The sequence below is a fragment of the Spermophilus citellus genome (assembly GCF_964194105.1).
Source record: "Spermophilus citellus genome assembly, chromosome: 12".
Taxonomy (NCBI): domain Eukaryota; kingdom Metazoa; phylum Chordata; class Mammalia; order Rodentia; family Sciuridae; genus Spermophilus; species Spermophilus citellus.
The window spans coordinates 95,091,966-95,119,881 of NC_138198.1; the positions used below are offsets into that span (position 1 = coordinate 95,091,966).

Consider the following 27,916-nt stretch of genomic DNA (forward strand, 5'->3'; position numbering starts at 1 on the left):
CAGCAGGAGCTCTGCCACATCTCCTTTTTGTGTAGGTGGTTTGCAAATGCTGTTGACATCTCTGGTGGGTGCTGTACCCCTTCAGCGCTTGGTGATCACCTGTCTATACCGTGAGGCTCCTTGAGAACATTGATTTGTTTTCATTTAGCATTTGTCTTTGTCGTCTTAGTGCCTGGTTAGGGGGGGCCACTGTGTACCTGTTGCTCCATGAATGTTGGTTAATGTCTGAATGGTGGATGAGTAAAATAATTTGTAACACAAACTATGAAGGAGATCATGGCAAAGAGAAGCTGGCTGCCCACGAGCTGGCCCCAGAACTGCAGAGCCATCCACATGAGACCCGGGTAGGGTACATTCCTCAGCCTTCAGTGAAATATCATCCCTGAAAAAACGAGTGTGCTCTGAAATTTTATGAGACATCTACTCAGTTCATCTTGTACTAGGTTCTTTGATCTCATGTTTTAACTTACAGTTCCCAAAGACTTTTGTAACATTTCTTTCCAAATTAGGCAAGCAAAAGGTAACTCCTGTGTTGGGTTCATTTGGAGAACAGTTTTTATCACTAATTTGATTTTGAGATAATGACAAATACACATGTGAATAATTTTTAGGTCATAAATATGTTTGTGTTTCAAGATGTAAATTGGGTTTTGATGTCTTGTTTCTTCCCGGAGGCACCGTGGTCTCCTGGTTGGGGTTGGTGTCCAGTTGTTCAGCGCATTTGCAGTGTTCTCGCTCTGATTTTCAGGTTGACTTTGATCAACTTCAGGATAATTTATGTCAGATGGAGAGAAGATGCAAAGCTTCATGGGATCACCTCAAGGCAATTGCAAAACACGAAATGAAACCAGTTTTAAAACAGCGAATGTCAGAGTTCCTAAAAGACTGTGCAGAGCGAATTATAATTTTAAAGATTGTCCACAGAAGGATAATTAACAGGTAAGTGTATTGAGGAACTTACAAAAAAAGAAATCACTACACTACCATGTTAAAAATATTCTGCCAACCAGGATCTGAAGGTTAGACTTATAAAAATGTTACTGTACATTCTTGGTACACAGTACATCACAAAGTGTACCTATGATAAACAGCTTCATGGATACCTAATTGTGTGTATAACAGCTTTGTGGATACCTAATTTTTCATGCATAATAATATAATGCTATTGAATGTTGAAGTTGGAATAATGTCAAATAATTTCATCCCAAAATCCCACTTGATCAGAAATCGCTTCTAAAAACCTGTCGAATTGTATGCTGCCTCTCTGCAGTTGCTTGACAGTTCTACTTCCAGAGAACCTGTTCCCTTGCATGGCAGCTCTACTTGTTAGAAAAGTTCTTCCTTTATCTGATCTACTGTCTGCCCTCTGAGGACCTTCCAGTTGTGGATTCTCCAATGGCTGCTCCAATGTCCCAGGTGCCTGAGTGAGGGCTGGGGTCCACCACAAGTGCTCTCTGGACTAGCCTTCCTCTGAATCACTGGATCCAAGAGAACCCTGGAGACATGGCAGTAATGGGTCAGGCCTGGCTTTTACCCACAGGGAGGTTGGCTGGGCATAATGTGGCTCCATGTCTGTCCAGGCCTGTTCTTCCAGCAAGTAGCTGCCCAGGACTAGAATGCAGGTCCTCTAACTTCCCAGGCCAGGCATTTCCTGCCATAGGCCCCCATTTGCTTCTCCTTTGCTTCATCACAGGATATGGTAATGGACCCTCAGCCTTCATCCTCCCCTTTCCCCCTTCTTTCCTTATTTCCTTTCAACCCACATAGGACTTTGAATACCCTGAGTCTCAGCTGCACATGAGCCTCCTTCAGCTTGTGTCATTTTCTGCTCTGAAAACCACACTTCCTGGGTCTTGAGGCAGACGGTTGAGAAAAGGGGGATAGTTTTAAAAATGCTGGACAGGAAAGAAATAAAGGAAAGAAACTTCCCTCCAGGTTGAAAACCATCTAGTAATCGGTACTTTTGGAATTTATTTGTTCAACCATAAACCCCCTTAACTGTACTTCATCCAGACTTTCCAGTTGCTCTCTGGTTTGGGGGATCTTATGAAATATTTTGTCAAATTTCTTACTAAAATTAAAATACACTATGCTTTTATCATGGTTAAAAAGGGGAGACGGGGAATGAGAGCTGGTTTGACCTTCATGCTTTGTATGTTGCAAGCAATTGCCAGCTTAAAGAAAAAAAAAACTAGGAAAATAAATTATTTCCATTTGGAATATCATGAAACTGGAACAATTTTATAAAAGTCTTATAAAGCTATTATGCCTAGTTTTATTAACCACTTTATCCCAGATAAGCACTCATTTTAGTAACAAGTATATTCCTTATGAGATATTTGCTTTAATTGTTCCATCTAAGCTGGTCGCTAGGATGTTGGTTGCTCCCGCCTGACTCAGATTCCTGTCTTCTGGCTGTCGGCCATCCCACTGGGAGTGAGCAGGATGGGCCAGAAATTCACTAGAGTTGTGGTGGGTAGTAAAAGGAGTGTGGCTAAAAGGGGTACCAGGTGGTAACAAGTTCAAAACAACTAAACCACAGAACCCTGGGTTCAAATGACGACTTCATCAGGAGCCCCTGCATATAGAACTGATGAAGGTGGGAATTTCTAGAGATGGATGACTGAGAGCCCAGTTGCTTTGCTTCACTTTCCCCCCTAGCATTCCCCAGGAGATGAAGTAGTCACCCAGCTGTGAGTGTGATTCATGTAGCTGTCTGCTCTAGACAGCAAACAGCTGGTACTAGATGGCTTGTCAGGCCTATGGGCCTCCCCAGTGGAGTGGCCTCCTCAGCCTTCCTGCAGACTGTTAGCTCCTCAGCCTGTGTGTCCCTCCAAGTGTCCTACATGCTGCGCAGGGGCCCAAGGCCCTGGGATGAGCTTGTTCAAGGAATAAGCAAGGGTCCAGTGTGGCTGGAGTCATGAGGAAGCCAGAGAGATAAGGAGGCCAGTCAGGCAGGGCCTCCTGTGGATTTCCATTTTGTTTCTCATTCATCAGTTGATGAGCATCATTATAGTCTTTTCCCACTTTCTAACTATTAGGAATAGCGTTGCTATGAACATTGGCGTGGAAGGTCTTATGTGTACACATTTTCATTTCTTATGGGTATATGCACAGGGGTCCTATGGTAGGTCTATGTTTACCTGAGAAATTGCTGGACTGTCTTCTATGGCAGCTCTATCTTTGTCCCCACCAGTACTGTAAGAGAATTCCAGTTTTCTCACTCTTCCAGTGCTGCTGCTTGTCTTTTTGATTACAGCCATCTTAGGAGAGTGTGAAGTAGTACTTCCTTGTGGTTTTAATTTGCATTCCTCTATTGGTTAATAATGAACATCTTTTTATGTGCTTCTTGGCTATTTGCATATCATTTTAGGAGAAATGTCTATTCAAATCCTTTATCTTTTTGGCATTGAGTTGTAAGCTTTGTTTATTCTGCTCACATCTTCCTTTTCCCACTTATGATTTGCAAATATTTGCTCATGTTCTGAAGGTTCTCTTCACTCTCAATGATAACCTTTGAAGCAAAAAAGTTTTTAATTTTGATAAGTTTCAGTTTATTTTGTCGTTAGTTGTTTATGCTTTTGTTATAATCTTTCTGAAAAAAATTGTCTAATCCAAGGTAAAAAAGACTTATACTTTGTTATTGTTGAGTTTTATGCTAGTGTTTTTTGAGTCTCCTTGATTTTAAATACAAGTTGTGTTTGTCACAGGAAAGAATAAATTAATGTCTCTCATTAGGGGAAAACATTTAAGGGAGGCAAATTGCAGTGTTCAAAAGCAAAAGTTTTGTCTACAAATAGTGATATTTATGTAGTACCATTTATTTCACATAGATTTGTTTTTATCTTTGTTTTCATTTCCTGATAACTGAAACTTTACAAATTTTAAACAAAATTAATTTTTAGTTTATAAATTAAATAGCTGAAATAAATTAATTTTGTTCTGTTTATTTGGTGTTTCCTAGCTAAATTACAGTTCTATGTAATATTGTAAGAAAATATTTCAAAATATTTACTCAGGGAAAACTTTATAAACACCAATTAGAAACTATAAATTAACATGTTCATGTCTACTCCAAGTATTCATTAAAGGAATTTTTTCCTCCCTTTGCCTTTTTATAAAGGAATTTCTAAGCAACATTTCTTTATTCTTATCCAATTCTTGTATAATGTAGAAACTATGCACTATTTTCCTTAATACTTTATCAGTTTTACATATCCATTAGAAAATGTTGAAATTTAGATATGCAAGAAGTAATTAATTCCTTGAAATCTTACCACCTAGTCATAACTTCCATGGATGAGAAAGTGAATTGAACTTGACTTTGTTTGCATTTTTACTTGAGAAGACTTTTGAAAGTCAGAGCCCCAGCAGTGAAGGATGGTGGCCTCTCACTGAGAACTTGGCTCATTGGTTTCTTATGGAAAGATTTTGGATCAGTAATTTGGGTTTCTTAAAACTAAAGTTACCATTTCTGTTTTTCCTTACAGATTCCACTCCTTTTTGCTCTTTATGGGCCATCCACCTTATGCAATTCGGGAAGTGAACATAAACAAGTTCTGCAGGATCATTAGTGAATTTGCACTAGAGTATCGCACCACCAGGGAGAGGGTTTTGCAGCAGAAACAGAAACGGGCCAACCACAGAGAGAGAAATAAGACCAGAGGGAAGATGATCACTGATGTAAGTTTCATGAACTCTCTTTAGGTCACTCATTTTGAAAGATCAACCATCAATCCTCCCCAGAGTTTGAGAGTTGTGCTTCCCCCATTGCCATTATGGGGTGTGGAGGGGGGGGGCGGCGAAATATTGCCTCTTCTTAAAAATGCTCTCCAACAGCTCCTCTACCATTTCTGTGGGAATCTGCTGTGTAACAAATGAGGCCTATTGAGGTTGTGAGGCTGGAGGAGAAATGTATAACCTGTCTTTGTATGTTGTGTGATGCTGGTGACATTTAGAGGCTTGATAAGATTGGAAGAGAAAAACATCAGAGGTAATACCACTCATCTAGAGGAAGACAGATGTGTTGATTTGGAATTGATTCAGGATTATAGTCATTGTTACAATGTTATATAACCAGTCCGTTGACTCCTAGACTACCCATTTGGGGCATATGAATAGAGAAACTGATGTGGTTGCTCTAAGACGTAATGTGACGGGCCCTCTTCAGTCCCTTGTTACAGAATATCAGGGTGAAAAGATACCAGAGGACAGTGGATCCAGCATAAGTTTCCGTACGGTGCTGTGGGGTGCCCCTGGACATTTACATGTCTCCCCATTTCTGAACTCTTTACCATTTCAGCCCTGAGCCTATCCAGGCCTTGGGTACTGTGGAGCATGTAGATGGGACATGCTCCATAGGCACAGGTTGGAAGGGATCCACTAAGAAGCTAGAGACAACAAAGATACCCAGAGCATGTCCTTCTTTCTGATGTCTCTTCGTGAAACATGCACAGCTCATCTATTATTTGGTAAGCTGTAAGTCCAGTTTCAGGGGAAAGGAAAAAATTCTGTGGGAATTCTCCTTTCCTCACCATTTATTTTTTCTTGAACAGACTCAGGAAGAATAAAGTCAGTTTTCTTTTAATACTGACAGATCATACTTGGGACCTGTTGAAGGTGTATTTGGTGGATTATTTTGTTTTGTTTTGATTACTTGGTTGGTACCCATGAACTTTTCCCACCTGTGCTTGTGTTTGAGCCACCCAAGGTCTCCAGTGATAACAGGGAACGGAATGAGTACAAGAATAAGTCACAGGGAGTGCCATTACCAGGGGAGGGGAGGTGGAAATCTCAACTGAATCCAAGGTAGGCAGATTTCTTTGGGGGTGGGGAGTTCATTCAGAAGACTTCAGGGAGCCTGCCTTCTCTGCCCAGAGGCATGCTCATGTTGTAGGCAAAACAAAGGGAACATGGTTACTGCTGTCCGAGAGTCCACATTCCTGAGAGGTCTTGACTTCACATGGAAATCCAGATTCCATAACCAAGAAATTTTACTGTAGTTTTAAGACAGTTCTAAGTAGAACTGTGGATTAATCAATCCCTTTAACCCCCCTTCCTCAACCTAAGCTCCTTGTTTCCTTGGAGCACCAAGCCATTTTTTTAAAATTAATTATTTTTTGCAGAAGGATCCCTTTCTATAGCCCCTGGCGGTTCTAAATGCCAGGACTAAGAGTTCTGTCATTTGTCTTCTGAAACCTGGGTTGAGCAGAATCTTTAGCCTTCTGGAGGATTCAGGAAGCAAACTGAATGTACTTGGGAAAAAATACAGCCCACATTTCATTCCTAAGTATTATTTTTAAAACTTTTAAAAAGGGATAACTTATTTTTCTGGAAATGAGACACATTGAAGGGCAAAAGACACAGCCCAGAGTGCTTATAATTATGAAAACACATCAGCATTTCTTGCCAAATTCTTGAGGTTTTTTAACAGATCCCACTAATTGTTAAAATTCTGTGCTCTGAGAATATTTGGCTTTCTCAGCTATAAACAGAGGTAATTGTTTCTAGAGTTTGGTCTAAACATATTTAAATTACCATTAAAAACTAGAGACAATCATTGTTCCCCTTTTATAGGAAACTATCATTCCCCTCTGTAGAAGAGGAAGTCACGCTGAAAGAGGCTAAGGAGTGCACCTTGAGTCCTCTGCCCTCCACCATGAAGTCCTGGGATTTACCAGCCTGGATTCTCACATTTTATTTGGGCTTTTGTTTGGTGGATTTGGGCGGTTCTGGGGATTGGACCCAGGGCCTCACACATGCTAGGCAAGCACTATACCACCAAGCTACATCCCCTGACCCTCTCACAGCTTATTTGTTTGAATTATAACAGCAGCAGGAAGGGCTTCAGTGCTCATTCCCATCCTAATCCTTGTTTTTATAGGTCAAAGTAGCATCATTCATGTGGGAAGGCTGCCATCTGCTGGAATACTTGGGTATTGTCACGAAGGCAAAACTCTCTAGTTTTCCCTGTGCTTGTTAAAGAAGTGCCCAGCACTGCGGTGGGCACCAAGGAAGATGTGCACGTAATGAAAGACAAAATCACACCCAAGGACATCACAGTATGATTAGAAAATGACGCACAACTGAAACCACTGAGACGGAGGCCAGGCAATGGATTCAGAATCAAGGGCCCCCCGAACATCAGAGCTAGAAGGGGTTTTAGAGAAAGTAGTTCATCACTTTTAACATAGATGCTGAATAAAATTGAGGGTGGAAATGATTGCAGTTAAATCAAGATAAGTCTGAGGGTAAAGTCTGAAGACTGCTTTCATCGACTGGGCCCCGTGTCAGCTCTGGAGTGCTGTCCCTCCTGTGCCCTCTCTGCTCCTAGGCATGCAACAGGTCTTTTTTCAGGATCCAGAGGTCCCCCCAGGCCAGGCTTAGTGAGAAACTTACTCCTTATCTTTCTGTCCCAAGCTGGTTCTATACCAATGGTGGCATAGGCAAGGGAAAACTAGGCAGCTATGGCCCTTTTTACTGATGGCATAATCCAAACGAGTGGTGAGAACCCAGGCTGGGAAATCCCAGAACTCCCCTTAGCTTCTCTCAACCCCAGTTGTTTCTTGTATTGAAGTGGAGTGAGGGTTGGTGTGAGGGATTCTGTATGTGCAGCACTCTGCACATGTGCTGGTTGCTGAAAACAATGCCAGTCGTCCTGGTTAAATACATCATAAGACAAAAAAGACAGTGGAGCAGGACCGTTGTCTCTTGTCATAATGCCCTTTGGTGGGACAGGGCAGGATGTGATACACTGGAAGTGTCTTTTCATCTTGACTTTCAAAAGTGCAGACGGTTCCCATGAAACTTGTATCTGATTTGCTGGCATGGTCTGTAACCTTGGTGGAAGCTCTCAAAAATTGAAGTTGTGCTTAATTTAAATCAAGAGACTTAACAGGATTTTTTACCCCCAATTTATATCTAGAAAAGTGATCCTTCCCTTGAAGTCAAGTTTATCTACTGGTATATTAATTGAAAGTACAGGGTCAATTAAGAATGGCCACCATGAGGGACAGGTGAGGTTGTATACAGAGCTTAAACTTCATGTGTCTGAGGAGAGGGTAATGTGACACATTCTGCCCAGAAATTGTTCAGCTTTTCCTTTCTGACCTATGCGTGGAAGAATCATTGTTCCCAGGCCCAGTAGCCTGGGCAGGAAGGTTTCTACACTTCAGATGAGAGGTGGGCAGCTGCTGATGGGCAGAGCCAGGTAAATTAAAGTCTGTCCACTTACTGACACCCTGATGACCAGCTGGTGGTGATGCCTCAGTAGAATATGACCACCAAAGTCAGGTGTGGTACATGCCTTTAATCCCAGCAACTCAGGAGGCTGAGCAGGAAGGTCACCAGTTCAAGGCCAGTCTGAGCAATTTAGCCAGGACCCTCTCTCAAAAATACAAAAGGATAGGTGATATATTTCTCTGTGGTAAAGCATCCCTGTGTTCAGTCCCCAGTACTGGGGGTGGGGAGAAATGTGGCCATGAAGTGGCAGGGCACAGAGCAGAAAGTAAGGTCAGGAGACTGTCTGGGAACGGCTTGTCTTTACTGAACAAGTATCCAGATGAGGACAAGGAGAGCAGGGCCTACCAGCTCCCAGTTCAAGAGGGTGTACCCTGGTTATGGTGGCCAGTTTTTTTTTTTAATGTGATGTGACTTTAAGATAATCTCATCTTTGACTTCTGTGCCATCTAAGAATCCTTCTGTCTTTTCTGTCCTGTCCTGTCCTGTCGGGTAGACTGATGACGAGGATGAAGTTGAGGTATGACCATTTATAAACGTGAAGAATACCACATTTGACCTTTCATGTGTGCCGTAAAGTCTAACCTAACATAATCAGCATGAGATGTCAGCACCATTTCGTGCTTTAAACCATGCATGGGCATTTTCTGGTTGGTTTTTCATTTGACCACTAACCACCTGATGAATTCTTGTCATGCTGTGTACTAGGAAGTGAGGGGGTTGACTCCATCTTCCATCTGCCCCAGAGTCCAGGCTAATCAGTAGCCTTGTCACTAATGGTGGGTTCAGGGGATCTCTCCCTACTGCTAGAAAACTGAACCAAGAATTTTACCTTCAGCCGCCTTCGTAAGTTTTTTGGCAACTCAAGTATGAGAACCAGTCTCTAGAATAACTACATAAAGAATCCTAAGAGGAAGTGAGGCAGTGGCCACGTGCCACACCAGAGCCTCTATATCCCCAGCTCTTGGGCAGCCTCCGCTGTTTGCCCATTTCCTTGACTGGCTCCTGTGGCGTTGATGTGTCTACAGAAACAGGGGCTGCTTCCCCTGAAACTGGGTTCAGCTTCAGAGACCAAACTGGGCCTCATTGACCCTGGAAAATGAGGAGGGAGCAGTGTAGATGGTACAAAGCCCCAGATGTGTCCCAGACTCCTGGCTGTGGCTGAGACACTGGATGAAAAGAGGAAGCCAGGAAACTGTGAAGCTTGTCTTTGCAGATGTTAATCTAACTTTTTGTTCTTCACCAGATGTTTGGCCTTGTATATACACAGTATTCTAGCATTGCCTCTTTAAAATATATATGACCTGCCTTTTTGTTCAGGTAAACTTAGAGGAAATCATTGTAAGTTTGAATTGCTTATTAAAATAATTAAATTCTTGCCAGGTGTGGTGGTGCATGCTTGTGATCCCAGTGACCCGGAGAGCTGAGGCAGGAGAATGGCAAGTTTGAGGCCAACCTCAGCAATGTAGCAGGGTCCTATCTCAAAAAAAGGACTCGGGATATAGCTCAGTGATAAAGCACCCCTGGGTTCAATCCCTAGTACTGATAGAACTAAACTTTTTCATAATCAAAAGTAGTGAGTGTTGCCAAATTGTTTCAGCTTGAATTTACTTGTCATGTTCTCTACTATACCCTGACACTAACCCACATGGGGCCTTTGCAGGCCATGTTTTCCTGAAGAACCTCATTTTTCCTTTTCGATGAAGTGATCTAGATTCAGAAGAACCTTCCCCAACTCTTAACGTGCCATGATTGAATCCCACTTTTGCAATTCTCTCATCATAACCAATATTTATGAAAAATTTCCCTACATTCTAGTTTTAAAGTTTAAAAATAAAGCTGAGTACATTTGATTAAGAAGGTATATTTCAGTTCTCACATCATGACTTCAGTTTGTTTTCCTTAGCTCTTCCCAGTTGCTTGGTCACTCCTAGTGGACGACTACTGGGGAGTCTGAGCCCAGAGAGAGCCACTCCAGTGGAAGATGGGTGGGTGGACTTCCTTCTGGGGCCTGTGGCTTCGTTTTCTGATAATTAATCTTTTGTAGACAGATATCAATTGAGGGAAAACTATGGTCCCATTTGCTGGCAGAGCAGAGTTCCCAGTCTTTGTGACCACGCTCCCTCTGCTTAGTGCCACCTCTGCCCATATGGCAGGATTCCCAGGCTGGGAGTGCAGTGAGGCTACAGTATCCCTGGAGTTAAGTGGCCCAGTTGTTTTGTCATTAGCTGACAACCTCAGTGACAGATGTTTTGTCATTAGTTGATAACCTCAGTGACTGCCGGAACTTATGGGTCTACAGAATGCATACAAAACCAAAAAAGATAGTTTTCCTCAATGAAACATTTTCTAAGTTTGAGTTGGCTTTCTGGGGAGTCTTTCTCATGTACTAACACCCCTTTGGTTTTTGCAGACTGGCAAGCTCTCTGGCAGTTGCCCGGTACCACCTAGCCAGCCGCAGGGTCTGAGCTATGCCGAGGATGCAGCTGAACATGAGAACATGAAGGCCGTGCTGAAAACCACCTCCCCTGCCATGGAGGATGCCACCCCCGTGCTGGGCATCCGCACACGCAGCCGGGCAAGCCGAGGTAAGCCCTGGTGGGTGGGGCATGTCGTCTTGGGTTGGCCACCTTGGGAAATCAAGTCTCCACTACAGGATACAGATCACTGTGCCCAGTGTATGGCCACAAAGGGCCATCAACCTTCCTGAATTGTTGGGACCAACTTAAGCACACACCTTCCTTTACAGCTCACCTCCAATGGCTGTGTCTCAAAACCAAACAACACTCCCCAAGAGACACATTCATGAACACAGAAGTTATTATGAGTGAATCCTCGTGAGCTAAAGCTGAGCTCAGCAGTCTGCATCCTGAGAGCCAAATTTGGTCTGCCTCCTATTTTTGTAAATAAAGTTTTATTGGAACACAGCCACGTTTTGTGTCTGGTCTGTGGGTGCTTTGCACCATAACAGCAGAGTTAAGCATTGTGACAGACTCTAGGCTCTGCAGCTCAAAAGAGCAACTACAGAAAAAGCTTCCCAACCCCTGGTGTAAAACACTACTCTTTGTGCCTTTTTTTTTTTTACATCCTTAATAAAACAGACAAAACTAAAAGTTCAAGATGATAAAGACTTTGGCATTTCCAGAGTTGAATTATAACTGAGATTTTTTTTTTAAATTTTAAGAATTAAGGATCTGTGTGCAGTGGCACTTGCCTATAATCCTAGGAACCTGGGAAGCTAGGGCAGGACGATCACAAGTTCAAAGCCAGCCTCAGCAATGGCGAGGCACTAAGCACAACTAAGTGAGACCCTATCTCTAACTAAAATACCAAATAGGGCTGGGGATGTCACTCAGTGGTTGAGTGCCCTTAAGTTCAATCCCTGGTACCAAAAAAAAAAAAAAAAAAAGCATTCATGCTTCTCTGGATTAATCTGATACCATGTTAGCTCTCCTAAATTCCCTGCTATAGGTTAAAATCCATACCACACACACTGACCTATGAGGCCCCTGTAATCTGGGCCTATTTTCCAAATTTGGCTTTCATTCATTTCCATGTTGTTGGCTCTGCCCTTCTCTAAATACCCTACGTATCTCTGAGTGTCCCCTGTTGTTCATGCCATTCCCTCGGCTTGGAATGCCCTTCACTCTGGCTGCTCCAGTTTCTGTTCACCTTCAGACACTATTTGCAGGCCCTGTCCAAACCCCATCTCTTCAATGCACTCCTGAGGTCCCCGTTTAGGCTTCCTAAAGAGGATAAGCTTTAAAGAGAATTAACTGCTGGAGATGGTCTGTCTCCTCTTGGTGTTTACTTAGCACATGCTATGCACACAGCTAGAAGAAACCATAGAGTTTTGTCTGAAGAGAATGCTTTGGAGTTTAAAAGAGGATGCTGGTAATAATTATGCTGGTACAATAAATACAACTGAATATTCCAGGTAAGCTGGGCTGAGGGCTAGCTTATTACAGAAACTTGGTCATGCATGCAGTGCCTACTAAGACTCTGATAAGCCTCCAGGAGTACAGGAAGCAGCTAGAATCCAGAGGGCCATGCTCGAAGAGCCCCCAAGAAGGTTCACCAGTGACTTCCAGTTGGTTTACTCACTGATCATGCTTTCTAGAGTCTTGCTGTTGTCAACTCTCTTAAAAATGTAAAAGTAATTATAGCAGCAATAACTTCAACAGGAAAGGAAAACGTAAATGCTGCTGCTAGTTTTCTCAGAGAAGGTGTGTTCCCATCACATAATTCATATGGCGTTTTGAGGTTTCCTGTGAACCAGAGAACCACAAATCCTCCAGAGAGAATCTTGAAAGATGTGCACAGGTTGTGTTCTAGAACCTTCAGAGTTTTATGGATTTGTACTTCAGGATTTTTAACGAAGTTACTGGTTGGTTTCTTTACTTCATGTGAGTACAGTAGATTCTAATTCCCCTTTCTTCCTTCATGTGGGACTTTGGCCTTTACTCTGTAATAGGACCTTTACTTTCATGTTTAGCTAAGATGATGCTAGAAGGAAGGTAGCCTCCATCCATCTTTGCCTCAGTGTTGCACCGAGACACAGATGACAGTAGAAAAGTCACATCTCTTACTACAACCTTGATTCCTAAGCTGTACCCACAATATTGGCATATATATTACATCAAACAATCAAAGATTAGGGTCCTCGAAATTTGATCTGTCCAAATTCTTTGACTACTGAGTAGTTTTAAGATGTGGAATTAGGAGAAGAAAATAAATTAACATATTTTGGCAGTGAAAATGCAGACTTTAGTGACCAACTTCAGAAAGATGCAGCTCAGGAGAACACAGCCTTGAGCATGACATCATGCATTCTGATGTCTGGTTTGAGACAAGGCCTCCATTCTAAGACAGGACAGAGAATGCCCCTGTAGAAAAAAAGAAGAAAAAGTAGGGCAAGTCAGAAAGTGAAGAAAATACTATCATTAAATGCTGAGCAGTAGAAACTGTCAATCTGGAAGAAGCACAAAATAAAAATAAAATAGCTTTTGCAGTGTTGTTGAGGTGAGGGGATTCACTTGTTCCCTGTGGTACCCAAAGGCCTCACACATCCTGGGTGAGTCTCTGCCTGGCAGCTCTCACAGGCTTAGTGCCCTGGGCTCAGTGGGGCCAGCAGGAAGGTGCAGGAGGTCACTAGTATAGGCACCATGTGACCCCAGCCATCAGGCCAGAGCCTTGAGCCTCTGTACCTTGGTGGATGCCAGAATGGTGCAATGGAGTCCATCCGGGGAGGAGGAGTCGGGTAACAGAACATAAATAGGCTGTTGATGTCTCTTCCCATCCAGAAGAAACCAAGAAGAAAAACTAGTGTCGGATTTCTTCAGTATGGGTTCATTTTCGCTGACAGGTGAAAGGGCTTAGAGAGGGAGCCTGTTTAGTTTGTCTTCACATTTACTCCTCTCTAAAGAGACTTCTGCTTCCAGACAGCATGCAGTAAGGAGTGGCAAGCCATCACTCCTGCTACCATGACTAGAATTTAAAAAATATATATAACAAGTTAGAAAGCCCTCTTTTAAAAGACACTCTGGAACTTGTGAGGAAAGAAGACTTGAGAAAGAAGAATTTTGGACAAGCTGAGATTGCTCCTCTGGGAGCATTTGCTGAATTTGGGCACAGGCAAAGGACCAGGCTCACCATGGGTGGAATGACTCTAACAGCAAAGATAAAACAGTAGAACTCATACTAGCCAGGTGGAGCTGGCATAGAGATTAGAATGGAGGAGTACTGAGTACAGGGGATTTACTCCATAAGACATTGGCTAAGTGTATCACTGAGTGGGCAGGGAGTGGGTAGGGGCCTTGGGCCAGAAAGGCTGCCAGCAACCTGCCGTTTCCAACCACTGGGGATAACACACATGGCAGAGCAAGCACACAGCTGTCATCCTCAAGATACCTAGAGAGAGAGGTGGACTAATTTCTTAGCTAAAACTGCCTTTTAGCCTCAGGCTAGCTCAGGACCTTGTCACATCTATTAACAGAAAAAAAGGAGGAGACTCTGGAGAACAAAGTCACACTGATCTCAGTCGCTGAAACTATAAAATATCTGAAATAAGGACCTAGTAGATAGGTTCAATAACAATTTCCAGCAAGAAGAGAAGGATAATAGAAAGTGTACAAATTGAAGCATGGTAAGAAAGAAGAACAAAGTGTGAGATGTCTGGGACACACTTAAATGATCTAATGTGTCATTGGAGTACCAGAAGGAGACAAGGGATAAGAAGAAATGTTTGATAATAATTGAGGGCTGGGGTTATGGCTCAGCGGTAGAGCACTCGACCAGCATGTGCAAGGCCCTGGGTTCTATCCTCAGCACCCCTTAAAAATAAATAATAATAAAAGGTATTGTGTCCAACTGCAACTAAAAATATATATATATTAAAAAATAATAGCTGAGAACTCCTCCAATTGATGATAGGTGTTAACTCAAATATTTAAGAAACTTAGCAAGTCCAAGCAGAATAAATAGAGCCATGTCATAGGCAAACTGCCAAAAAACAAAGAAAGATAAAATCTTTATAACACAGGAAAGATGCATTCCCTTCCAAGGACCAAGATCAGGAAGTATGGCTCACTCTTCAAAAGAAACAAAGCCAGAAAAAAAGACATTTTTAAACTGCCAGTCTATCTCCAGGGAAATTGTCTTTCAGTGATGAAGGCAAACATTTTTTATATTAAAATAATATTAATATCTACTTGATATAATTTCTTCCTTATATACTGTTTAGCTTTTTAAAAGGAAAAAAATGAATTACAGTACCTTTAAAAATGAAGCCAAAGTGAAATGGTATTGTTATTATAGTCTAGAATGTTCTATCCCCTCCATGACATCTCATTATCCATAAATGACTTGCCAACACTTGGGCAACTGAGATGAGACACATTGGATCCCAGGTATAGGAAGAAGTGTGGGCAGTATTCCCCTGATGGCTACCTGTGGGTACCAAGTGTCTACCAAGAGAAAAACATCCATGGCCAGGAAGAATGAGAACAAATGGTGATCAGGCAGTGAGGACAGTAACCAAGCAGAGGGGAGATTAAAAGTAGAACCAGGAATGAGGTCGCAGGAGGGAATGAAGTCATCACAAAACTGAGGTTTGACAATTCTGGACCCATGGCAAGATGTTCCTTTTGATCCTCTCTGAAAATTGCATTGGAAACAGATCCCTGGGGATGTGTAAAATGGAGATGGGAAACATTGGTAATTCTCAGAGGGAAAATTAGACAGTGCCTTCATTTCTGGCCCAGTGCTCTGAAAATGTCTTATGGGTAATAAACATAATTGATTGAGCTTTGTGTGTATTTTTGGAAGAGTAGTTTGGCATTTCAAGATAAGACTCAGAATTATAAATCAATAGGCAAAAGGGAAAATAGGAAATTGCTAGGCAAAACAGTTGTGCTATTTGATTGCTCTCCTCTAAGGAGGGCCATTGTCAGAGGCTTTACAGTCCTGGTCTGAAAGCTGTGCCATCGTGAGTCCTGCCACCTGCAATTACAACACTCAAACCATCCTGAGAATGTGGAAAAACTTGGCAGCAATTTCAAAAATTCACTTCTGGGAAGAGTCTGTTTTTTAAAAACATTATATAATGCTGGAAAAAAAATGGCATTCTGATAGGAGCAAATAGACCACGTTCCCTTAGGAATGAGCAGGGAAACTAGAGTTGGCTCTGCATGTTCCAGGGCTGTGGATGCACTCCCACTAAAAAGCTAAGCAAAATAAACTTCAAGAACTTGATCAATAGTATCAAAAAAGAAGAAAAAAAACCCTCATTATTTGAAAACATCATTGTCCTGTAGCTGCAGGGCTCACCCATGCAGGTAATGGAACACCTGGAGTTCTGGCACTGATCTTACGAAGTGTGAATTATTTACATGTTCAGTCACATGAATTTTACTGGCAGAAGTTATGAGTACATTATATCATTTCATATTTGCAGTAAAATTTCAAACACACGTGTCCATGAAAATCATAATGTACTGAACTGCTCCACTGTTTTCAATTCGATCCATCAATTTCTGTTTTCTTCATTCATTTCCAATCAGGTGGTTCCAAGCCCCAAAAGTTTTTTAAGATATCAGTAGGGAAGACAAACTAAAGTGTTTTAAATGTATGCTTATTAACATACATTAACATTAAATTTTTAAAATTTTACCATTTTAAACATTTCCCAACCCCTTCTCCTCTCCCCCTTCTCCCCCCCACACATTGGAAAAAGCTGACTGTTCTTTGGCTTCAGCCTGGGATTACCTGTGTTCTGTAGGCAATGAGTTTGAGAACTCTAACTACAGTCTTTTGAAATTGTACATTGTAAATTATTTTATTACAAAATAAAGTGTGGATAGTAGAAATAAATGATTTTGAACATGTTGTATATTTTTCCTCCTGTAGAAACATTCACCATCATTGAAGAGATTTCATAAGAAAATTATCACAAAGGCAAAGTTCTGGACATATAAATTCACATTGATTTCCAATTATTTGCCATTACTTGGGAACCCATGTTTAGGTGGTGCTTTTTGCTTGCTTAGGCAGATACCTTGACCCTAGACTTGGCCTGTTTGAATATACAGTTACTCATAAATACATCTTTCTGGTCAAGGAGCAGGTGATTTTTTATTCTCCAAAGGAAAAGATTAAATCACTATCCACATTACTGATTGAAGAGGGCAATCCTATTACAGTTTTGAAAAGCTAAGTAATTAAAAGACAAACTGTGTATTACAAAATTCCTTGTTTTCTACTTAATATATGAGAAGGTAGGGTTAGTTCACATTTACTAGGTATACAACCACTCATAGAAAGGTAACTTAGTAAATCTCTTGGTGGGCCTCTCTGTACATTGCTGGATATCAGTGATGTACATAGTTGGGTACAGCATGGATCATCTGCCCTTAGGGCTTGGCAGGGGTAGAGATACATAACAATGAAAGACGAGAACACAGTTGTTACGGGTATGAAAAGAATATGAAATAAATGCCCTAGCACAAGTTTGGGCAGAGCCTGGAGGGTATAAGTCGCAAGTGGGTCCAGCTAAGCACCCTGAATATGTCACTCTGAGGCTCTGACTCTGGCTTTGCTGAGATCCATCGCTGATATATGTCAGCCACTCAAAGAAGCAATGATTTGTCTTTTGTGTTTTCTTTCTCTTTGAATATATTGCACTCTGGTTAATTTTTCAGGATCCACTAATTCATGGGCTGTGGGAACTGATGACTCACCTACCATCGCAGACGATGCTGCAGATGAGATCATGGACCGCATTGTCAAGTCGGCCACCCAAGTGCCCAGTCAGCGAGTGGTGCCAAGGGAGAGGAAGCGATCTCGGGCCAACCGCAAATCTCGTGAGTGCATTTGAGGAGGGGTGAGGGTCTCAACCCTGGAAGGATCTTCCTTTATATGCTGTATAACCCTGAAGGGCAGAGATTCAGAGGCAGCTTCCATGAATCCTCAGTAGCTGTCTCAGTGCCCACCTGTAGCCCTCAACAACAACAACAACCCCACTGAAAGGTTTCAAGTTGACTACCAGTGTTGGCCTCTATAGAGGAGGGAGCTGTGCTGCACCTGACCAGTTTATTTGCTGTTTGTGGCCAGGCCTCCCACAAGTCACACTTTGTCCAAGAAGGTCTGCAAGGTCTTTAAATGTCTCTCATGTGTTGGGGTGAGTGCCTTCTTTGCCAGAGGGACCCGGGACCACTTTCCTACTGGGTTAGAAGCTTGTTCCCTCAGGGGTTTGCCACAGCCCACCTGCATGTCAAAGGTGAAAACCAGGGTAGCAAGTGATTTGATGGTCATTAGGATGCTTACAATATATAATGTTAGCCTAGGCAGATCAGTTTTTTCCCTTTCCCCACCAAACAGGATTTAGGACATCAAAGGAACTGATTTTCCCCTTTGGTCTGAGCCTGCTGCCTGCTCCTGGAGCTGACGGGTGAGGAGCCTCTATTGGCTGTGGCTCTGTGCCAAGTCTCACATAGACCACTTGGTAGAGAAACGGGATCCCTGTGGGTCCTTTGATGTTTCCTTGCATTAGCTATGGTCCAGATGTTTCAGGGGAGCTCCTGGGCTTCAGCCCTTCGCTGTGTCACTCAGTCCCAGCCTCTACCACTTTGCCTCTGAGATTGAGGAATGGCAGGGAGGAAACGGAGCCTGGTTGCTCCCCTGTTCTGTACCCCAAAGTGAAAGAAACCCCAGGCAGGTGGGTAGTTCACTAAAAACTCAAAACACATGGTGCACCCAGCCTGTGCCACCCAGGAGATTCACACAAGAGGTGACTGGAGTGCAGGGTCATGCTTCTGCTTGACTCCTTGCCACGTTTGCTTCCAGGGCGTCAAAGATGCTAAAGCAGGTTCCTGCAGCCTGTGGGACCTTGCTCCCTTGATATAATCTGTTCAGTTTCTAATGGTAATTTTTCCTAAGAAATAAAAACAGTTGGGGCTGAGGATGTGATTCTCATTCAGTAAGATGGGTGGGCCACAAGTCTGTTGCTAACAAGTTCCTAGGTGAAGTTGATGCTGCTGACCCTTGGTACTCATTTGAGTGATGAGGCTCTTGAGCTGTGATTACCAACCTTGGATGCCAGTTAGAATATTCTGCAGAGATTTTTAAATTCCAGATATTTTGGCTTACTCAGACCAACAGCTTCAGAACCTCAGGGGTAGGGGCTGAGGGTCCTGTCACTTGGGAAAGTAGGGGCATCCTCAGGTGACAAATCTTCTTCAAAGGGGCAAGGCTAATCCACTACTAGCTGAATGCTGCATACCAAATCCCAGTTGCTCCAGGCCAATGTGGGATTTCCATTTTTGCCTATCAGAATAGCGTCAAATAGTATATCCCTTTGGTTTTAATTTACATTTCATGCACATGAGGAAGATTACGCCTTTTGCAGTATATAACTTGTCTATCATATTTGTTCATTTTTCTCTTGCTTTTTAATAAAAAATCTTAAGTAGCTTTTTAAATGAAGCTTGCAAAAGGCTTTTGGAGGTCTTAAGTGGATTAACTACAATAGTAGCTTTTTTTTTTATTGCTTTCCTGTTAATTTGATAGACCGGTAACCAAATGGTAGAAGCCTTGTATCTGTTAACTCCTGGTCTTAACAGATATGAGCAATCTCAGTGCAATAATAACTATGGTGTGTTTCTGGGAAAAGCCTGTGGGAGGTGGACTTGGGGAGAAGAGTAGAGAAAGAATACCAGGGCAGGGAATGTGTGACAGAGGTGAGCCAGGAACCACAAATCAAAAGGCTAATGCATGATACATCGTCCTGGCCAGTCCTTGGAAGCCAAAGGATTGGGTACTTCCTGTAAGTTCCATGACTGCATTGGCCCTCTCAGTGATCTATAAAGAGTAGGATTCATAGATTTATAATATCACTGAGCACAGTAACACAGTCATAAATAATTTTCCTCTTCAATCCTGAAAGAGCCTGTTTTGTGGTTGATATAGAATAATTTCCTGTGGTATCATTTTCATTCCAATTTTCTCTCATATTCTTTTTATTTCGCTAAACACATTTTTCCCCACGATGCAGTTACTATAACAAATACAGTACCATGTGCATGTAAATGTTTATCTGTAACGGTTTCATATATTAGCAATGGCACTGTCAACAGATGAGGAATCTTAGGCTTTGATTTTTGTTAGAAAGGAATGGTGAGCCTCAGCTTTTCACAAGGGGTTAAAGGAGTAAGAAAAAAGCAATTTGCACAATCTATGTGAAATTTAGTGGTTTGGGCCTCACTGTGGAACAATGCTGTGTTTGATTGTTTAATGGTGGTGCTGGGGCAAGGGAATAATGAATAACCGACATATTTGGGCTATAACTCATTTGGCTAAAGACAATTATAGTCCACCTAGTGCACAAAATCAAACAGAACCGATCCCATAACCTGGAAATTTATGACCTGCAAGCCACTTGAGGATCCTCAGAGATAATTAAATGTCTGCTTTTGTGTGTAATGCTGGGGATGAAGCCTATACACTTCAAACAGCCAGCTAACACATGCGTGGCATGTCATCACATGAGACATGTCAAGGGCGTCTTAATCAGATTATAGATTCTCGTAGCTCACTTTGCTGCTTTTCCAGCAAGTGCCAGTCAGCATCTTTATTAAGCAAAATATTTCAAATGGCGTAGATGATTTCTAACCTGCAGAATGGTCCATCTCCTTCATCTCATATATTCTTTGATTCTAACCAAGGTTCTCCAGTTGGCTGGTGACCCTGACCCAGGGAGAAAGTTTCCAGAGCTCATTTTTTATGTTTTCATATTTTGGTTTCCCTTTTCAGCATATTGGAGCATTGTTTCGTCCCAGGGCTAATTGTCCTCTTAGGCTCCCTAGATATTGGCCTTGACTAAAATATGATGTAGCTCAAGGACATTTGAGGGGTTCTCCCAAGTTGGATGCTGCAGGGCAGGCTCTGATAGCTGGGGAGGAGAAGCAGCTACCCCCCACCGCCATGTCACATTCATTCTCATCTGGGTCCCATCTTAGAAGAAAGGCCTGCTCAACTGGTCGCCTGCCTGTCACCTTGAGCTCAGCGCTAAGGATTAGGGACTTTTATCTTTTCCCAGCAGAGCCCAGGCAGTGTCATGGTTGAAAGGCCACTTGCCCCTTTTCCTGCTGAATTTTCCTCCATGGGGGCTTCTGGGCACTGCTCATATATGTGACAATGGAGTTTTGGGCTCAGGGACAAATTTCTGTAAAAATGTCATCACTATGATATGACCTACAACTAGTTAGGAACTTAAGGTTGGCCATACTTATGAGAATAGGTGGCTCAGTGGGGAGATGTCAGGGTCTACTGGGAAAGGAACTGTAGCCTCTGATTGTGCATCCTGATCCCCACCCCTCACACCATGATCACCTCCCTATTGTATATGTGTGCATCCTATAAGCATCGACCTTCCTCTTGAAGGGTCAAATACTTCATATTCATTTGATGTGACTAGAATCTTATTTCTTTTGCAAGATATGGAAGGATTTAGCATGCTATCTGATAAGTTGAGTTTCTTAGGGATAGAAAATTATTGAATCTTAAATACTATTGAATCTATTTCAGAGAAAACAGAAGACAAGACTCACAAAACATTAGATTCAGCCCTGGACCAGATCAGTGCACAACATAATTCACTTGTCCTTACTTTTCCAAAGTGGTATTTGAAAATATCCAGTTTTTTTTTTTCTTCTTACCCATTAAGAAAAATCTGTTTTATTTAAATAGTACTCCCTTACTTACCCTGAGCCAATTATGTTCTTTCATAGGGGAAGTTAACATGACAATAGGCCAGAGAGTTTTTAAAATTAATGTTCTTGGAACAAAATAAAGATGTCGGAAGAGACAACCAGGGTTTCTCGGATTCTTCTCAACAACTGTGTCATTAGAATTTACTCAGCACTTCATGATATTTAGAACTCATTAAAGATGGACTGACCCCTCATGCAGCTAAGGGCACCCACCCTATGAACACAGGACAGGAGGATAAATGGAACAATTCAAGAGAGTGCTGAAGATCTCCTTGAACCCAGGTAGGGGAGTCGGTCAGTCCAGAGCAGGAGTGGGCCAGAGGCCAGGACTTCAGTATGGCAAAACATCAGGAAGCCTCAAGGTGAGAGAGATGGAACTAAGAGTACAGAGTGCTTCACTGCACCCAATAGGCTCTCTGGTTGTTTCATTTTGAGATAAATCATCCTCCCAAATAAGGAACTGGCACACCGAGAGGGGAGGAGGGCCTTTCAGTCCCTATGTCTGTCTAGATGCCAGAAACCCATTTGGCCCAGAGCACAGGTTCAGAAGGAGGGAGGAGCAATGAAATAGGAATCTGAGAATCTGTGTCTCCCAGAGCTTTTCTGAGGCTATAAGAGAGTATTCTGGAAAACACCCTGCACCTTCCTGACGGGATGTCACAGTATTTCATTGTCTTTGCCACCAAGTTCCAGTAAAATCCATTTTTACAGTCAGAGATTGACACATGTGTTCAACAGAAATGGTGACGGGAATCCCCACAGTTACTTGGCCCCACAGAGCTGCAGGCTTCTTGGGTACACTGAAGGCAGTAGTGCCAGCCCCAGGGATGGTTGTTAGGCACCTGTGCCAAGTTCCCACCTCCCCCTCTCCTTCCCTCCCTGTCATCTAGGTTCTTTTGTGCTTCTGTTCAAGAGACCTCATGCAGGTGGGGATCTGAAGCTGCCTGCGGGTGCCTAAGAGCTGCTATGCACACAGCCATACCTCCTCAGTGGTCACTCGGTGCTCTTACCCCCACCCCACACTGTCCACCTCACCCCAGCTGCCTCTAAGTAGACCAGACCTATGTTCCCTGCCTCCAGCATGCTGGTGTAATGGCTTTGCACCTGGGCACACACAGGCTACAGTGTTGGCACACGTTTTGGTTAGTATTGTTATGACATCCAGAGAACTGATGAGCTGGACTTAATTTGGAAGGCTGTGTACGGCAGTTTTGTCTGGCCCAGGAATTGAAATACTGCTGAAAACCCAGCCTATGGATTCCTGAAGCACCCTTCCCTCTTATGTGTAGGACTTCCCAGGTTGATGTGGGTTCTCCCAGAAAACAGTTTTGAAAACTTGTTTCCTTTCTTTCCTCCCAAGCCCAGCTCTGCTCCACTCCTCAGTCTGTAACATGACTCTTGGGCAGCACCTGGCTTTTGTGTTTTCACTGATTACCTTCTGTTCACTTCCTGCTTAGAATCGAAGAGATTCGTAAGTAGCATGGATGCTAATGTAGCCAGTTATAGAGGAATGTGTCATTGTAGGGGCTCTGCTATACCAAGGAAACCATGGCCAGGCCGGTGACAATAGGAAGTACTTCATGCATGAGCATGAGGTGTCTCAGCATGAGTGGACATCATGTCATTAGGTGGAACTGGGAGACTTCAACCCTGTCACCACAAAGCACCTTCCTGAGGGCCCTGCCTTTCCCCTTGTCTGACAACAGTGATTTAAGTCAGGGTCCGCTGGGGAAGGTACAAATGCAGTGCCGTGGGCTTCTCCCAGAGACCCTTGTTCACTGATTCTCAAGTTGAGATTAAGTTGGGTAGGTCTGGGAACCTCCTTGTTGTTCCAGGTTGGTTTTAACTTTTTGAAAGCTTTTAGATACACAAAGAAGTCACAAAAATAGAACAGAGAATTGCCTTGCATCCTTTACCCAGCAGCCCCGAAGGTAACACCTTGCGTGGCCACAGGAGAATTTATCAAAACTAAGAAATCAACATTGGCAGGATGTCCACTCTCCCCACTTCCATTCAATATAGTTCTTGAAACTCTAGTTAGAACAATCAGGCAAGAGAAGAAAACAGGATATGAATAGGAAAATAAGAAATCATCTGTTTCTAGATGACATGATCCTATACTTAAAAGGCCCCAAAAATTACGCTAGAAGTCTAGAGATGATAAACAAATTCAATAAAGTAGCAAGATCCAAGGTCAACATAGAAGAATCAAGAGATTTCCTACACACCAGTCATGAATGTGCTGAGAAAGAAATGAGAAAAACAATTCCATTCACAAAAGCCTAACGCCCACCCCCCAAATGTGGGAATAAATCTAGCCAAGGAGGTAAGAGAGACCTTCTAGAATTAAAATGATAGAATCCTGAAGAAAGAAACTGAAGATCTTAGAAGATGTAAAGACCTCACATGTTCATGGATAGGCAGAATTAAATTGTCAAAATGACTATTACCAAAAAGCAAACTACAGATTCAATGCAACCCCCATTGAAATATTAGCGAGACGCTTTATAGAACACAATAACAAAGTCCTAAAATTTATAAAGATCTAGACAAATAGAAGACCTAGAAGAACCAAAGCAATCCTGAGTAAGAAGGGCAATGCTGGAGGAGGTAGGATACCTCATTTTAAATTACACTACAGAGCTATAGTAAAAAACAAAAAAAGCCTAGTAGTATAAAAACAGTAGTAATATAGAAATAGACACAAAGATCAATGAAATAGAATTGAGAAACAAATTCACATTGTCATCTGATCCTTGACAAAGATCCCAAAAATATACATTGGAGGAGAAAACCTTTTAAACAAATGGAACAAACTTGGTATCCAGGTTTTTATTTTTAAAGAATAAAACTAGATTCCTGTTATGGTTTAGATATGAGATGTCCCCCAAAAGTTCATGGGTAAGACAATGTAAGAAAGTTTACAAGTAAAATGATTGGGTTATGAGGGCCTAACCTGATTAGTGTATTTATCTGTTGATAGGGATTAACTGCGAGGTCACTGTAGGTGGGGTGTAGCTGGAGTAGTTGGATCATGAGAGGAGTCTCTTTCTGCTTTCTGATTAACATCTCCTGAACTGCTTTCCTCTGCCACACCCTTCTGCAGTGATTTCTGCCTGCCTTCAAGCTCAGAGCAATGGAGTCGGCCAGTTGTGAACTGATACCCTGAAACCATAAGTGCCAAATAAATTTCCTCTTCTAAAATTGTTCTTGTCAGTTCTTTTGGTCACAGTAGTGAAATTAGAAATTAGAAACACTGCAACTGTTGGAAGAAAAATAAGGAAAAGCACCAACATACTGGTGCAGGCTCAAGAAATAAAACTGAGAAACAATGAACAGTATGCTTTAAGGCAAAAAGCTTCTGCACAGTAAAGGAAACAAGAGCTTAAAAAAGCAATCTATAGGATGGAAGAAAATCTTTGCCAGTTCTTCCAACAGGGAATTAATATTCTGAATAAAGAAAGTTTAAAACCAAAAAAATAAACACCCAGTCAACAAATGGACAAAAGATCTAAATAGACACTTCTCAAAAGAAATGTAGATGACCAACAAATACGTGAAAATGTTCAATATCCTTAACCAGGGAAATGCAAATCAAAACTACACTGATATTTCGTCTCCAGTTAGAATGGCAATCATCAAGGATAGAAATAAATGCTTATAAGCATACATGGAAAAAAAGTACACTCATGCCTTGTTGGTGAGGCTTCAGATTAGTACAACCACTTTGAAGAGCAGTATGGAGATTACTCGAAAGATTAGAAATGGAGCCACCATGTGACCCAGTTATCCTACTCATTGGTATTTATCCAAGAGATCTAGAATCAGCATGCTATAGTGACGTACGCATTATAATGTTTAAAGAAGTGCAGTTCACAATAGCCAAGTTATGGAACCAGCCCAGGTATCAACATAAGAATGGATAAAGAAAATGTGTATGTATACATAATGGAATTTCACTTAGCCATAAATAAGAATGCTGTCATTTGTTAGTACATGTATGGAACTGGAGGAGAACATGCTAAGGGAAATAAGCCAGATTCAGAAAGTCAAAGGTCAGTGTTCTCTTTTATATGGGGGCTAGAAAGAGATCCTCCCGTCTCAGCCGACCAAGTAGCTGAGATTACAGGGATGCATCACTGTGCCCAACCATTTAAGGCATCTTAAACTTCTATACAGTACCTATGATCCTAGGCACACTGCTCCCAGGATAGTAAGTATAAAATCTTTAGAATTTTAAGGGTTAAAAACTTTTCAAATCCTGTTCATCATATGCAAAAAAAAAAAAACACAAAAAAAAACTCAGTGATCTGAAGGTGAAAGATCAGAAATAAACTTCTGTCATTTGGAACTAAAGTGGTCAGCTCCTCATCAATATGAAAGATTGTAGAAAGCATCCTGCCAGCGTTCATCAGGGCACAGCTGTCTCCAGTGTGGCTGTGATCCGAATGTCCAGCCTAAAATCCTCTCCACACTTACTGTGTAGGTGATCAGATTCCTCTGTATACTCAGTAAATGACAACTGCTGTCCCCATGGCTCTCAGATTCAACTTGTTTTAACCAAGAGTTACCATTTTGTAGGATTAAAAAACTTTCTGATCTCTTAGGCACCTGTGCCAAGTTCCCACCTCCCCCTCTCCTTCCCTCCCTGTCATCTAGGTTCTTTTGTGGAGGGTGGAGGAGGAGAGAGAACTTGTTTTTCACCTGATTCCCCATAGTCCTGTGCTGCATGTTGACTGCAGAGGTGCCCTGCTTCAGAACCCCTCCCCCATCACCATGGCACTGAGAGCTGTCACAAGTGTCTGGGGGCACAGGGTTGCTGCTGGTGCCAGCCAAGAGACCCACACTGTGTGTGAAAGAGCCTTGAAGCAGACAAAGAAACATCCAGTCTGCTGTTAAAGCAACTTCAGGGATGGGAGCCAGTCACATGGGAGAGCATTCAATGGGATGCAGAAATAGGGAATGGAGCGAGACCCAATATGCTCACTTGACAATAACCTCTATTTGACGGAAAAATTATAGAGGTTTGGTTTGTGCAGTTCCACATGCTGCAGCCTATTTGTAAGCACCCTTGTTTTCTTATTCCTTGAGCTCTGTTTTGCTTTTGGGAAACTTTGAGAGTCAACTCCCAACCTGGACACATTCTGCTGCCCTGAGTGTTTCTCCTTATCCTCCTTCCCTGTCAGAACATGACCTGGATCCTCCATTTGCAAGCACTTGGCTCAGGGAAGATGCTCAGGAATATTTCCTGAATGATGAACAGACTGACCATAATGATGGATGAATAATGAATGACAGACAGGCATGGCTTGAATCAGGACACAAAACTGATTTCAACTGATTACTTTCATTCATCTTTTCAAGTGGTGAAGTGAACTGACTCTTTAACAAAGGGGAGGGGTCAGTACTTAGGTACTTTTATGTTACACCAAAGAGGGGTCAGTACTCAGGTTCTTTTATGAGCTTTATTGGTATTGATGTGAAGGTCCACAGAAAGTAAGATTCCATTAATGGGGCATATTTTTCTATGACTACTCATTTTGGGGGGAAGTCATTTGGCAAGCAAAGGGAACTAAGCCGTGCTGGCTTTCCCCCATGACAGAGGACCCTTGGACCCCGGTCAGAGGGTGAGGGAGGGGAGAGAGGATCCCTCATGGTCTGAAGCATCAAAACTGAGTGGGAGCCCACAGGGGCAAGCACAGCCTCTGTGCAGTGAGATGGAGAGGCTGAGGCAGCACCATTTAGCTTTGATCTGTCCCTGATTACACTGCAGATAGGCCAGCCCAAGGCCTGTGTCTATTAGATTATTACATGAGCTAAAGGCATCAGAGTCCTTATGCAGAGTTTTATATGAACTGAACATCAGTTACAGGACTAGAGCAAATGTGTGAACAGAAGCATTTAAGAAACATTTTCAAACACCTTCCATGGATGAAATTCCTATCAGTCTGTGGGGCCCTCTATAGTCTTTCACCCTAGAATATGTGCCTACATATACAGAGATGGCAGTTTCCAGGCCGTGTCTATGCTGCCTTCTATGGTTAATGGAATTTGAAATGCCTTCCAAGACAGCATGCACTTCCTCAGGCAGTATATTGAATCTTGATAAAGTAGTCTTAGCTGTCTTTCCTTGTTGAGAGGGGAGAGATTTTTATCTTATTTTCTTCTATTAAAATGATCTTTCTTTAACAAACACTTTGTTTAAAGCACATAGGCGGTTATTACAAACTAGTGTTTTTATTGCTGCCCCACAGAACAAATTCCATTACTTAGTTATGTGCAGTCTGTCTGCGGTCAAGGCTCTGGAGCCAAACATTTGGTCTGGTTAAGTTGGGAGTCTAAGGGGCCAGTTTGGGGAGGGTGAGCGCGTACGGGAGATGCTGCAGATAGATAGGTCTGGGGCCCAAAGCTAG

At 42.4% G+C, this 27,916-nt stretch overlaps 1 protein-coding gene across 16 annotated transcripts in view; it reads left to right on the top strand.

The window, feature by feature from the left end:
• Positions 1-27,916, top strand: part of FHOD3 (formin homology 2 domain containing 3) — a 435,723-nt gene that overhangs the window by 405,745 nt on the left and 2,062 nt on the right. For 3 of the 16 annotated variants that reach the window (XM_081263648.1, XM_081263651.1, XM_081263652.1), the window contains 6 exons: positions 749-939; positions 4,491-4,683; positions 8,735-8,758; positions 10,652-10,826; positions 17,436-17,597; positions 26,690-27,768. In XM_081263648.1, the coding sequence (XP_081119774.1) occupies positions 749-939; positions 4,491-4,683; positions 8,735-8,758; positions 10,652-10,826; positions 17,436-17,597; positions 26,690-26,787 (843 nt within the window). In that variant the 3' untranslated portion in view covers positions 26,788-27,768. Of the gene's footprint in view, positions 1-748; positions 940-4,490; positions 4,684-8,734; positions 8,759-10,651; positions 10,827-17,435; positions 17,598-26,689; positions 27,808-27,916 lie in introns of those variants that run through there. The other 13 variants (XM_081263637.1, XM_081263638.1, XM_081263643.1 and 10 more) reach the window with 10 other exon arrangements.